This window comes from Aotus nancymaae, unplaced genomic scaffold (genome assembly GCF_030222135.1).
Source record: "Aotus nancymaae isolate 86718 unplaced genomic scaffold, 86718_ANA_hifiasm-v0.15.2.pri h1tg000011l, whole genome shotgun sequence".
NCBI lineage: Eukaryota > Metazoa > Chordata > Mammalia > Primates > Aotidae > Aotus > Aotus nancymaae.
In genome coordinates, this window is record NW_026988422.1 from 20,694,302 (window position 1) to 20,708,423 (window position 14,122).

At 35.8% G+C, this 14,122-nt stretch overlaps 1 protein-coding gene across 2 annotated transcripts in view; it reads right to left on the minus strand.

Annotated features, from left to right (window-relative positions):
• GSK3B (glycogen synthase kinase 3 beta) overlaps nt 1-14,122 on the minus strand; it is a 224,182-nt gene that overhangs the window by 25,528 nt on the left and 184,532 nt on the right. The window contains exons 9-10 of one of the 2 annotated variants that reach the window (XM_012463924.2): nt 9,965-10,003; nt 7,160-7,346 (exon numbers count right to left, since the gene is read on the minus strand). In XM_012463924.2, coding sequence (XP_012319347.1) covers nt 7,160-7,346; nt 9,965-10,003 — 226 coding nt within the window. The remainder of the gene's footprint in view (nt 1-7,159; nt 7,347-9,964; nt 10,004-14,122) is intronic. The other variant, XM_012463925.2, reaches the window with a different exon arrangement.

A 14,122-nucleotide genomic window follows, 5' to 3' on the forward strand; every position in this document is an offset into this window, starting at 1 on the left:
TTCTGAGCTTCTGGAAATATATTTGTCCAAACTACACGCGGAACTTTCATTCAAGATATTAGTTTTTGATTGTTTGTTCCTATACCACTCTACATTTTCCCAAGTAGAGTATGTCCAAAGCAGCAAGGTGGACCAAATAATCTCAGGGAATACAAATTCTTATAAAAAATGGACAATTTAGAGCCTAAAATCTTGAATACAATCACTCATTATTTGTCATTACTACTGTAGTTACCTGAACTAAATCTTTCGTGCCCCCTTTTAGTCCACTTATAAATTTTCCCAAGCTCTCCCTGTGGCGTGTGTCCACTGGCCTACATAGCATTTCATTGCCCAGAAGAGTATACCTGATTACATAGAAATTTTTCTCTTCCAGATTATTTAGAAAGTACTAAAGAATAATTCTGACATCTATTCTGTTGATGTGTTCTACATATTATCAAGTGTTCCTATTCCATGTATATTAATCATGGCTATTGTAAATAATAAGTCTAAAAACCAACAAGACCCATCTCAGAGTTCATGGTAATTTGAGAATAACCTTGGAAGATACAGGAGTACCTCAGAGATCCTACAAGTTTGGTTCTAGACCATTGCAATAAAGTGAGTCATGCAAATGTTTTGGTTTTCCACTGCATGTAACTGATAAATTTACCCTACACTATAGTCTATTAACTGGGTAATAAGCATTACATCTAAAAAAGTAGCAACACACATATCTTAATTTAAAAATACTTTATTGCTAAAAAAATCCTAATGATCACCTGAGCCTCCTGTGAGTCATCTTTTGTGGGTGGAGGGTCTTATAGCTCGATGTTGATGGCTGCTGATTGACCAGGGTGGTGGTTGCTGAAGGTTAGGATGGCTGTGGCAATTTCTTAAAACACCATGAAGTTTGTCATATTGATTGACTCTTCCTTTCACAAAAGATTTCTCTGTAGCATTTAAGGCTGTTTGATAGCATTTTACCCTGGTAGAACTTTTCTCAAAATTGGAGTCAATCCTCTCAAACCCTGCTGCTGCTTTAAACTAAGATTACAGAATATTCTAAATCCTTTATTGTCATTTCAACATAGCAGCTTCACCAGGAGCAGATTCCTTCTCAAGAAACCACTTTTTTGGCTCATCCACAAGAAGTAACTCCTTATCCATTTATGTTTTATCATAAGACTGCAGCAAATCAGTCACTTTTCAGGCTTCACTTTTAATTCTAGTTCTCTTACTATTTCCACCACATCTGCAGTGACTTCCTCCACTGAAGTCTTGAGACTCTCAAAGTTATCCATGAGGCTTGGGATTAACTACTTCTAAAATCCTGTTAATGTTTGATATCTGGACATCTTTGGCAAATCACAAATGTTCTTAATGACACCTAAAATGGTGACTCCTTTCCAGGTTTTCAGTTTACTTTTCCCGAATCCACAAGAGGAATCACTATCTAATGGCAGTTACAGCCTTATGAAATGCATTTCTTAAATAACAGCACATAAAAGTAAAACTTATTCCTTGATCCACAGGCTGCAGAATGGATGTTGAGTAGGCATGAAAACAATATTCATCTCCTTGTACATCTCCATCAGAGCTCATGGATGACTAGGTACATTGTCAATAAGCAGTCATATTTTGAATCTTTTTTTCCTGAGCAGTAGGTCTCAACAGTGGGCTTCAAATATTCAGTAAACCATGCTGTAAACAGATGTGTTATCATGCAGGCTTTCTTCTTCCATTTATACAGCACAAGCAGCGTAGATTAAGGATAATTCTTAAGGACCCCAGGATTTTTGGAATGGTAAAGAAGCACTGTCTTCCACTTAAAATCACCAGCTGTACCACCCCATAACAAGAGAGTCAACCTATTCTTTGAAGCTTTGACGTCAGGCCACTGACTTTTCCTCTCTAGGAAGATTCTAGATGGCATCTCCTTCAAATAGAAGGCTGTTCTGTCTCCACTGAAAATCTGTTAGTGTAGTTATGTTCATAATGATCTTGGCTAGAGGTCTTCTGGATAAAATGCAGCTTCTACATCAGCACTTGCTGCTTCACCTTGCACTTGTATGGTATGGAGATGGCTTCCTTCCTTAAGCCTCATGAACCAACCTCTGCTAGCTTTTCAAACTCTGTAGCTTCCTCAACCTCTCTCAGCCTTCACAGAATTGAGTAACACTAGGACCTTGCTCTGGATTAGGCTTTGCCTTCAGAAAATGAGGCTGTTTTGATCTCTATTTACTTCCTTATTTGTGTGTTCACTGAAGTAGCACTTTTAATTTCCTTTGACAACTTTTCTTTGCATTCATAACTTGGCTAACTGTTTAGCACAAAGCACCTAGCTTTTGGTCTATCTCAGCTTTTGACAAACTTTCCTCACTAAGCTTATTCTAGCTTTTGATTTAAAGTGAGAGTATGTGTGACTCTGCCTTTCACTTGAACACTCAGAGGCCACTGTAGGGTTATTAAATGGCCTAATTTCAATACTGTTGTGTCTCAGGGAACAGGGAGATCCAAGGAGAGGGAGAGAGATGGGGATTGGCTGATGGGTCAGGCAGTTGGAATACACACATTGATCAATTAAGTTCAATACAAACTCCCAAAACGATCACAATAGTAACATCAAAAAGATTACTGATCACAGATCATCATAATGGATGTAATAACAATGAAAAAGCTCTAAATACTGCAAGAATTACCAAGTGTGGCACAGAGACACAATATAAGCATAGGCTGTTGGAAGAATGGCACCAACAGACTTGACCAACACAGAGTTGACACAAAACTTTTATTTTTTATTTGTAAAAAAAAAAAAAGCACTATCTGTGAAATGCAACAAAGTGAAGCTCAATAAGACAATGTATGCCTATACTTAATCAACCTCAGGTAGTTAAAATACTATATTCACTTCAGATGTGTGTGAGGATAAGGCAAGCCAGAAGAAAATGCCTAGGACACAGGTAGATAAATAGATGAGCTGACCATATTTATGTCTATCGTTATTTTATAACAGGAAAAAGGTTTAAAAATCATTGTTACAAATATGGACTCTACTAATTATCATAAATAATGAATTATAATAGATTTTATAAATAAGTAACCTACTGCTTTCTTTTTTTTTTTTTTTTTTTTGAGACGGAGTTTCGCTCTTGTTACCCAGGCTGGAGTGCAATGGCGCAATCTCGGCTCACTGCAACCTCTGCCTCCCGGGTTCAAGCAATTCTCCTGCCTCAGCCTCCTGAGTAGCTGGGACTACAGGCGTGCGCCACCATGCCCAGCTAATTTTTGTATTTTTAGTACAGACGGGGTTTCACCTTGTTGACCAGGATGGTCTCGATCTCTTGACCTCGTGATCCACCCGCCTCGGCCTCCCAAAGTGCTGGGATTATAGGCGTGAGCCACCGCATCCAGCGGCGAAATCTACTGCTTTCAAATGAAATAAATATAAACCTTTGATGAGCTAGGATTCTAGATCACTTGCTTTTGTTGCCCCGTCTCCAACTCATTTTCAAGTCCATGTTTTCATCAATTCCTATTCTATAACACATTCCTATACTCTTTCAAAAAATATTTTCTAATTTTTTATATCTCAATCTTCCTTTTACTGTTCTTTTCTTTTTTTTTTCCTTTTTCTTTTTTTTTTTAGACAGAGTCTCACTTTGTTGACCAGGCTGGTGGTGTGCAGTGGCACAATCTCAGCTCACTGCAACCTCTGCCTCCCAGGTTCAAGCGATTCTCCTGCCTCAGTCTCCCGAGTAGCTGGGACTACAGGCATGTGCCACCACACCTGGCTAATTTTTGTATTTTTTAGTAGAAACGGGATTTCACCATATTGGACAGGCTGGTCTCAAACTCCTGACCTCATGATCTGCTCGCCTCGGCCTCCTAAAGTGCTGGGATTACAAGCGTGAGACACCATGTCCAGCCTGTTCTTTTCTTTACTTGCTTTCTGGAACACTTCTTCTATCTAATCACCTGCTTTCTTCATGTCCAGATACTCATATCCTCCTCCCCAAAATATTCAGTCTAAGTCTACATATTGCTCACTGGCTGCCTGGCTGCCCCAAATATCCTATTTCAACTCTCAATTAAACAGTTCCCTAGAGTTACAAAATTACCACTTCTTCTGGCCTAGCCAACATGCTGCCACTCATACTTACCTCCCCACAAAGCTACCATTCTCTCAGATAATGCAGCCAAGTGGTAGAGGAATAGAATGTTCACATTAGCTCATACTAAATGGATAATATCTTTACCACCCCATCCTACCCTATACTCGCAGGAGAACAATGTTTTCTAAAATAATTTCAATTGATAAAATTTCATATAAATTAGGTAAAAAATTGAGATTGGGTATGTGGGATAGAGTTAGGAGGAAACTCACCTTTAAACATACAAAGCAATTGATTCCCTAATATATTCCAGTCTTGGAATAGGCAACAAATTAGTTAATAAGAAAATACTGATCCCTATTGGGCTTTCCTGATTCTACTTGCTTCCTAAGGTCTGATTCAGCTATGGCTGAATTTGAAATTCTAATGACAGGAAGAAACAGAAGGAAGGGGGTGTGCTAAAGGTTTATTCCAATTTCCAATATCTGAATGCAGATAATATTGTCAGTTATGGGGTCCTGAAACACTGAAGCTTCAGTGCTGGAAAAATGAGAGAGGTCTGATATTCTCCTAAGTTATAGACTTAGGCAATCAGAAAGATCTCAAAGTTGTCCGTATCATACCTGCTCCTCTCTCTCCTTCCTCTGTCTGAATAAGGAAATACTTCTTGTGATATTAAAGTAATACTAATTATTGTTTATGGCTAACTACTCCTTGGTACAGTAACAAACATCAAATTGCAGTTAGCTTTGTTGTAAGCTTTACCTTAACAAAACACTATATTTTACTCAAGTGTTTAATCTTTATAGTTCTGTACATAGGGCAGGTTTACTTTGCTAATTAAAACAATAGTAGTAACAACCAGAGGGAACATTAGAAATGCCCAATATATACTGGTTGCATAAATTAATAAATATTATGTTTATTTAATGTGGTACATGGCACTCAAACATTCATTGAGCACCTACTGTATGTAGATCTTTATTTTATTTGGGGGAAGTAGTGCTGCAGGCATCACTGACAATTTATTATGAGGAAGGAGGAGGGCTTTATGTTGCCTGTAGAAGAACCTCACTAATACTCCTTACCCTCCATCCGGGCCCCCACAATGTTTCTATCTCTAGATTTCCTTTAGCTATTCAACCAACTGTAAGACTGATTCTCCTTCTTTAACCACTTGGATTACCCAGTTTTATTCTGGTCATCCATTGATTACTACTAACTAGTATGTGCTTTAAAGTTGCATCTGTACAACAGTTACAGCTGCCTTAGAGAACAAGATCACCATTTGGAAACACTGCTCCAAAATCAGAATATAAAGTATCAAACAGAATGACATCAAGGCTGGGCGCAGTGGCTCAAGCCTTTAATCCCAGCACTTTGGGAGGCCGAGGCAGGCGGATCACCTGAGGTCAGCAGTTTAAAATCAGCCTGGCAAACATGGCAAAACCCTGTCTCTACTAAAAATACAAAAATTAGCCAGGCATGGTGGTGGGCACCTGTAATCCCAGCTACTCAGGAGGCTGAGGCACTAGAATCGCTTTAACCCGGGAGGTAGAGTTGCAGTGAGCTGAGATCACGCCACTGCACTCCAGCCTAAGTGACAAAGTGAGACTCCATCTAAAACAAAAACAAAAACAAAAAAACCCCTCTTCCCTGGACATCTGTGTCTTTACATAGAAACACTGTTCAAAAATAGTAACAATGGTGATTTACAAAGACCGGGAGAAAGTACTACTTTGTGATCACAGCCCAGTTTCAGAATGGGTGCTAAGACAGAGCATTTTAACACTTTTTAAAAAGGGGCCATATCTCAAAATGATAGCACTTTGAATAATACAATTAGTATGTTTAAGTACACTCTATGACGCCTGCACAAGGACAAAAATTGCCTAATGATACATTTCTCAGAATATATCTGCATCATTAAACAATGCATGACTGTGTTTATAGGGTCCACTTTTTCACTGATACTCACAGAATCACATAAGCACTCTGATAACCACAGAGACTGCACACTGTGTCTATACACATTACATCCCAATATAAATGAATCTCTTAACCCTCAAAAACATAAATGTTTAAGACACACATCACATTTATATCTAATGTGTTGGGCAAACATAATATTTTAAAATACAAAAATAAAAGTTCATTCTTTTTTCTTTTTTTAAAGAAAGACTTGTAAATATGATATATATGATTAAAGGAAATATATTTCTTTCTTGGTCATAGAAAGCTCTACATCTCCCTTTTTTTTTTCTAGCCTGAGTATGCTTACTTATCAATCAATATATCACTACTTCTTGTGTTTTTTTTGTAATGAATTGTACACTTTTTATGCTCAGTATAAGAAGAAAGTCATGTCATCAGAGGCAGGGTGACTGAATGAATCACTTAGGTCTTAATCAGGAAGAAAAGAAAAATTGAACACAGAAATGGTTAAGAAAAAGTGACTACCCCAAGGTCTCCCAGAAACCACCAATGCACAAAGTTAGTTTTCCTTTCAATACTTTCTCAACAGCAGCAATGGTACCAAGTCTCAGAGGGGATGGAAATTTCATTCCTTGTCTCTATCGTTTGTGTAAGTTCTTAGAAAGGGTTTACAGGACTCTAGTTTTCCTCCTGTTTGGAAGACAACTGAATTTATACAAACATAGTCACCAATTCATTTCCAGGTTTAAAAAATTGATACAAACTCAAGGGAAGCAAGAAATGCTACTATTTTAAGTTTCAGATCCAAACCTAAAGGTTAAATTGTACATCAGTCCAATTAGTGATAAACTTCACTCACTGAATTCTCTGTAACTTCTCATGTGCCAACATTATATTCTGCTAAAAATTAAAGAAGCTATGCCTATTGGAAAACTTTTATGTGCTAGTCTTTTGTTCAAAACCATATAAGCAGTGGACAGCAAATTAGAAAGAATAATCTTTTCACCTCCGTAAGTACTTAATATGTCCATTTTTGTCCTCCACAGATTTTAATTAATGGAATGTCATTTCACACCCAGTGTGTAGCTTTCCTAGAACTGGTGAAAGAACTAAGTATTTGGAGTTACCTTGAGTGGTGAAGTTGAAGAGTGCAGGTGTGTCTCGCCCATTTGGTAGTTTGACATTTGGGTCCCGTAATTCATCAAAAAATGAATGTGCACAAGCTTCCAGTGGTGTCAATCGGGCAGTTGGTGTATACTCCAGCAGACGGCTACACAGTGCAATCGCCTCCGGTGGAGTTCGAGGTCGGAAGACCTGCAGTACAAAAAAAGGGAAAGAATAATTAATGTTTTATGAATCTAGGCAAGTACCCTGTGAGTAATGACTTAATTCCTACCATGTACAGAAACATGGTTGCATTTGGGAAAAGACCTTCTAGAACAGAAAGAGTTAAATGCATATGCTTCACAGTGGTGAACTGCTAATTAAGACTATATGAGAAATGCTTGGAGAAAAAAATCTATATATGCTAATCATAAAGCAATACAATCAGACATGCATACAAAATATGACAGGCACATGGGAAAGGCTGCATTCTGGAGGCAAGCACAACTAGAAAAACATTTTTAAAATTTTAAAGTTTTCACTGCTATGGCAGTAAATAAAAGATTGCCTCTTGAATTTTTTTTTTTAGCAGAGCAACTGTCAATGATGGGCAGCATTTTAAAAAAAAATATGGCAATCAATATCTTAAAAGAAAGAAGAGCTATTTACTCTAGGTCTATAAATGCTACTGATTTGGTATTATCTCCAATAAACAGAACCTATCATTATTTAAAGAAATTCTTAAAAAACTAGAATTTGATAAAATGTCCTATATTTTTTTCTGAAGTAGCTGTTACCATCAATGTGGCCAGATTTCCCCCATTTGAATAAATATTCCAGGGTTTTAATCAAGGAGAGAAAAATATATTATCCATTAAGAATGATTAAGACATGGAAAAAGTCAACTGAAGGCTATATTGAAGGAAAGTTCAATTAAACTACTTAAAGGAGTAGATAGCTTTCTACTCATCTGTGTCTTAAATAAAATAAAACTAATCAATAAAAAACTACAACAATATACTTCATTCTAAATTATGGCCAGCTACAAAATAAAAATAAAAAGGGAAGGAATAGAAATAAACAGATGAGGAACTTTTGAACCAAAGAAAAATGAAACATATATCCCTTGATAGGAAGAACACACAACCAAATAAAAGGTGTGATGATGGAGGTGGACAGACAAGTAGACATGTATAAATGGAGGGAAATGGACCTATAAGTGAGAAAAGTCCATGCATATTGTGACAGGGCATGAAGCAGCTTGGGAGACTAAGATTTTCTAGTAAGAATGGTTCATATAACATCTGATTGTTCACTTATGCTGACAGTTAGTAGAACTAGTTACAACCACAGAGCTCATTAGACTTTCCAGAGACTATTTATAAGTACTGCCTACAGTGAAAAGAGGATTGTATTTTAGTTTATTATTGAAAAAGACATTTTCCATGAAAATTGAGAAATCAGGTAAAGTAGGCTCTTAGGAATTTATTTCAGAACATTAAGGTCTTAGTCAATTTCTTGGTTATGTGAAAAAGAAAACCTTTTTATAAGGTCAAAACCTGCCTTATCTTTATTCTTTTGAATACTCTGACTTGCCTCAGTCAAGGAAACCTTTGAGTTATTGAAATGTTTAGCTCTTCCACGGTTCTTGGTCCCCTCTCTTACTCCCAAAGTCCATAATCAAATACAGAATGTAAAAAGAAAATAATCAGTGGGAAAACCCAGAAAATGTTCATAAAAATATTAAACATTACTGGTATATTTTATCCCTGAGGGCAAGTTTGCTTCTGTTTGATAGTATATGGATTTATTTTGCTAGCTAATCAAAAATGTTTTTGCACCAATATGGCAGCACATAAGTGGAATTAAAAGTAGCACCAAAGGTAGAAATAAATATCTCCCGTTAACATTCAAATGTAGGATAGATGGATGGAGAGTTATTTTCAATAAAAAAATTTCATGTTATATTTCCCAAGATTTTGTGTTAAAGCTATTAATAAACCAGTATTATAAGCTTATTGTCAATATTTTTTAAAGTCACCCATATCTTTTGGTGTTTTACTGGCTACAAGTGATCATCCATATTAGTACTAAAACATTTATTAGCATATATTTGTCAAGGAATCTTAACTCACGAAGTTTAAGAGTTAAAAACTATAAAGAAAATAATACATTCCAAGAGCCTACATTAAAATCAAGATTTAACCTGCCTTTGCAAAAAGTATACACTGTTATTTTAAACCCTTAAGAGATTCTTGATGAGAAAAGCCTTGGTTCAGTACTCTGTGAATAAAGGTTAAGTGGAAAATTACGTGGGGCCAAAACCCAGTATATCTCCCACAGTTCAGATTTCTGACCATAATACAGTGTGAGTTAGCATATAACTTCTAAAAATTATAGGGCAAACTAGAAACTAGCTCATCTGAATTATTTTTGCTTCTAAAGAAAAGGAAACCACCAAGAACTGAAATGTGTCTTTTAATTAAAGAAGCTTCTGCTGTACTCATTGACATTGCTTAACACTCAGACCTTTGGTTTCATGGATCTTCATCAATATTTATTCTTGCAATAGAAATAATAATTTTAAACACCCACAATTCCCAAACTTCAGCCTAGATGTCAATGAATCACCCAAGAGACTGACAATCTAAATATACTATAAGCAAAACCTATGCCATACAGTGAATAAAAACAGAAATCACAGCTACTTACATCGTTTACTATTACATTTCAAGAATGAATGATTGTTTAGCCTTTCAAAAAAGGTTTCCCCCAAGTTTTATAGACCTGCCCTGAAATTTTGGGAAAAAAAAAAATTAAGTACATACCCGCACTCCTGAGGTGAAATGTCCTGTTCCTGATGAATCCTAAAGATGATAATGCAGTGAAATAATCCAAACAGGGGAAGTCAATCCAAAAGAGAATAGTCCAGCAAGGAAAAATATATCCAATGTTATAAGAAATCCATGGTGTGGGGGGACATAGAAAATGTTTATACAGTTATAAACTTTAAACATCAGTCTCCACAGTAGTAAGTCCAAGTTTTAAAAATTATTTCACCACAGTGTATGCAAAAAAAATTTTTTTGATTGTGCAATGGTGAGGCACAGTAAAGAAACATTTTAATTTTTGTTTATTATGTTCCAATGCCAGTGCGTTTATTAAAAAAATACAAAACCAAAAAAAGTTAAAATCAAAATGAAATCTAGAAGTAAAGTTCCCAAAGTAAAGTGGTCTTCTCCGACCTGGATTCATCATCCACAGACATCACTGTGAGGGGGCATATTAGCCTGCTTTTAAAGTTTTAAGTTCCCAATATGCTACTTTTTTCTCTAGTAATATGTTCCAGTTACACAGTATAAACATTTTTTTGCTACATTAGTAGTGATGAGAGGAAAGTAATAAATATATTTAAATTATATTACTACAGATTTCAAGCCAGATACTTTCAATTTGTGTGAGCTAAGAAGGATCAGGCCACCGCGGATTATTCTCCATTTTGGATTGACTTCTCTGCTAAAAGATGTTTCTTTGCTGACATTCTCATTATCTTAGGACTCATCAGGAAATTGACATATCACCTCAGGAGTGCGGGTATTAACTTACTTTTTCTATTGTGGGCTTTGCCCGCTCATACCCTTGCACCCATTACTTAGGAAAAATAAATAGAGAACATTCTTTCCTCTTTGGAAAAACTCTCTGAAAAAAATCAGTCCTATATCTTCAAGCACTATAAATTAAACACAGTTCCATCTGCAAATATGCCCAATTCACCCACCAAAAGCTAAACAAAAATATATACAATTAACAATACAACTAAGGGACAGTCACAGTTACAGGTGACAGGCATAGTAATGTATACCAACACCTAGGCACAACGGAGCCAAATATGCAAGGGAGGTAGTAGGGTCTATTATGTCTAGGTATTGAGAACAAAAAAATGGCAGGACTCACCAGTATCTGTGAATTCCCCTGGCTATTCTAAGAGAATTTAACATTCTTTTAGGATAGTTTCCAGTGGGGGAATTAAATATTTTGCAAAAATAAATAATCCGCGGATTACTTTTAGCCTGCAGACTAAAATTTAGTAAACAGATTATAATCTGGCCCATCAGAATAAATTCTCTCATGAACTAAAACACAACCAGGTGGACAAAAATAGAAAACCAGACTGAAAGAACTGAGAGCACAAACTAAGACTCAACTGGGCCAACTAACAATTAGTACGCAGACTAAATATGGCTGGCGAAGTATGCAGCAAGGCCACAGAGATCCCAAAACACCCTTTAAAAAATAAAACCAAAAGTAAATAAATAAAACAGAACAAAACAAAACAAAGCAAAAAAAAAAAAAAAAAAGAAAAAAAAGAAAAAAGAAGAAGAGGACGGAAAAAAGAAAGAGAAAGGAAAAACTGAAAGGAACCAAAACACTGACATGAACTTTTAAAGTGATTCAAATACTACCTCACCTATGCAGCAACTCATTTTCTTAAATTAAACAAACATCAACTCTCATCACAAATACTAGTCCATAGAAGAAACTAATAGAAAAAATACATTTTTTCAAAAAGAAAGTTTCTGTAGTATTGAACAAATGCAAAGAAGTCCTTAAATGAAGAATTACTCTAAATAAATTTGCATTTGGGTAACTCAAAAACGACAGAGGCAATTTCTGCCCTATATGTCCCTAGAATAGACTTTGGCCTTCAAATTTGAACCGGAGCTAGGTGTTGTGACTGAATCTCAAGCACTTTAAAAACGCCATTTTTAAACAATCACGCACACCATAACAAGACCTCTGGTTAAGATGCATCTCACAGCATCAGCTCTTAGCAACTCTATTGTATTATGTAGCCAATCAAAGCAATGTAAAAATGTCCATTTTAAATGGCTGTTGGCAGTGATAATTAATCTAACAGAACATAGAACAAGAGCCATGGCTGTTCCAAACAGCCATTCCTCACTAGTTTTCATTATAATAAATGCACAACACACATCCTATATTCTGGTCATATACAAAATATATGCATCCAGTTTTAAAAACTGATAAACCATGAATACTCCTAAAGAGCAACCCCAATATTGACTCTCAAGTAATCTACTAATCATCTGAAATTATTTGCAATTTGTAAACCTAAACACAGGATTAACAGTGAGACAATGCCATGGACTGTTGAATAGGTAATTACGTTAATTAACTAAGAAAAGAAATTAAGTCTACTTAAGTGCTCATATATAGTACATAATTCAATAATTACTTAACTAATTAGTCCACACTATTTTTTAAAATATTCTTTGGCGGTCTTTTACCTGCTTTGATATACTGATCTAATTATGTACTGACATACAAAGTAATCCAATTCAAAGTACTATCAAAAATTGAGTACCAGAGGCTACTGAAAACAACTTTCAGAGTCTTCCTGCCAAGTAAAATTGCTACCTATAAAGGCAGAATCTAACAGGGTAGGATACATAAGCTGAATTCTCAAGCCTAGTGCATAGATATTTTCCTAACCTTTTCATTAAGATACCAGTTTAGGTAAAGAAGGTTGAGCATAAGAAACACAATCCTTTCCTTAGCCATGACAGATCTAACAGCCAGTGAATTTCAGTTGTACTAATTAAAAGCCTTACTGAGTATTCCCAAGTTCTACTACAGGTAAGAAAAGTTATACAATAAGTCTTCGTTTAATGTCATTGATAGGTTCTTGAAAACTGTGACTTTAAGTGAAATGTATAATAAAAGCAAATGTTTTCCTTTATCAACGTTGAATGAACCAACATTATTTGAGGACCTATTGTACATCATTTCACTTAAAGTTGCAGTTTCTAAGAACTTACTAACCATCTTAAATGACTGGCTGTATATATGTAGATGTCGGCATTTAACTATGTAATGTAATTTCCCTCCCTCACATCATGCACTGATGAAATAGTACTACATGCCTACACAGCAGTGTAATTTGCTAAATGTCCGCTTATCCAATCTAATCTTTGATTGTTCACAAAACAGTTATTACAGTCAGGCTGGCTCTCGTAAGAATACAGAAATATTTTCTTTTCATTAACCTCTCTCCACCTTGGGAGATATTCACCCAGGCTATAACAATTCCTAACCTTTTCTACACCTAAGCAAATCTTAAACCTTCCCTTGAACATCCCACCTCATCTATTATCTTTGAGGAGGCTTCCATTTTTCCTCCACCATCCTCACTGGAAGTCTGCCTTATAACACCTACAGTCATGTGGAACACCTCTTAACACTTATAGCACAGAATCAACTATATGGTTACATAGTGACTCACATTATTCAATATTTGCTTCAACTGAGCTTTTCAACTTTCAGCTTTTCAAGGACAAAGACTATATTTTACTTCTTTTGCATTCTTTATGGTACCCAGCACAGCACTGGTTACATAGAAGACACAAGATTTACACAACAAATAAGAAATAGAATTTTGCCTTCTTTTCAAATCCACCCCAACCTCATCCTTTGCCTCCCACAAGCAATCTGAAAATTATGTCTTAGTGTTCTTCCTTTTTGACATTATTCCTCTCACATGTGGATTAGCCATCCTAAAAGATGGATTTTAATGTGGTTTCCAGCAAAGAAACAGAAATATACAGCCAGTAGAAATAAGAAAGAAACAGAAATATACGGCCAGTAGAAATAAAAAAGGAAGTCTATTAACATAGGAAAATGGATATTAGAAAAGGAGAAGTGATTATTCTAACAATAATAAGGATGTGGGTAGAAATTTTAGTAGAAAACCTACTGTATGTATTCATGAGACAAGTGAGAATGGTTTAGGTAGAATGTTCAGAGCAGAGTGGAGTTGAATAATAATATAAAAATTGATTTACCATAAGCAATAGAACAAAATAGACAAGTAGCAAACTTAGGAGCCAACAGAAATCCCGAACATGGTTTTATACTTTCTGGAATATATGTGAATGAAAGGAGTAAGGCAGAGAGACCAGAAAAGG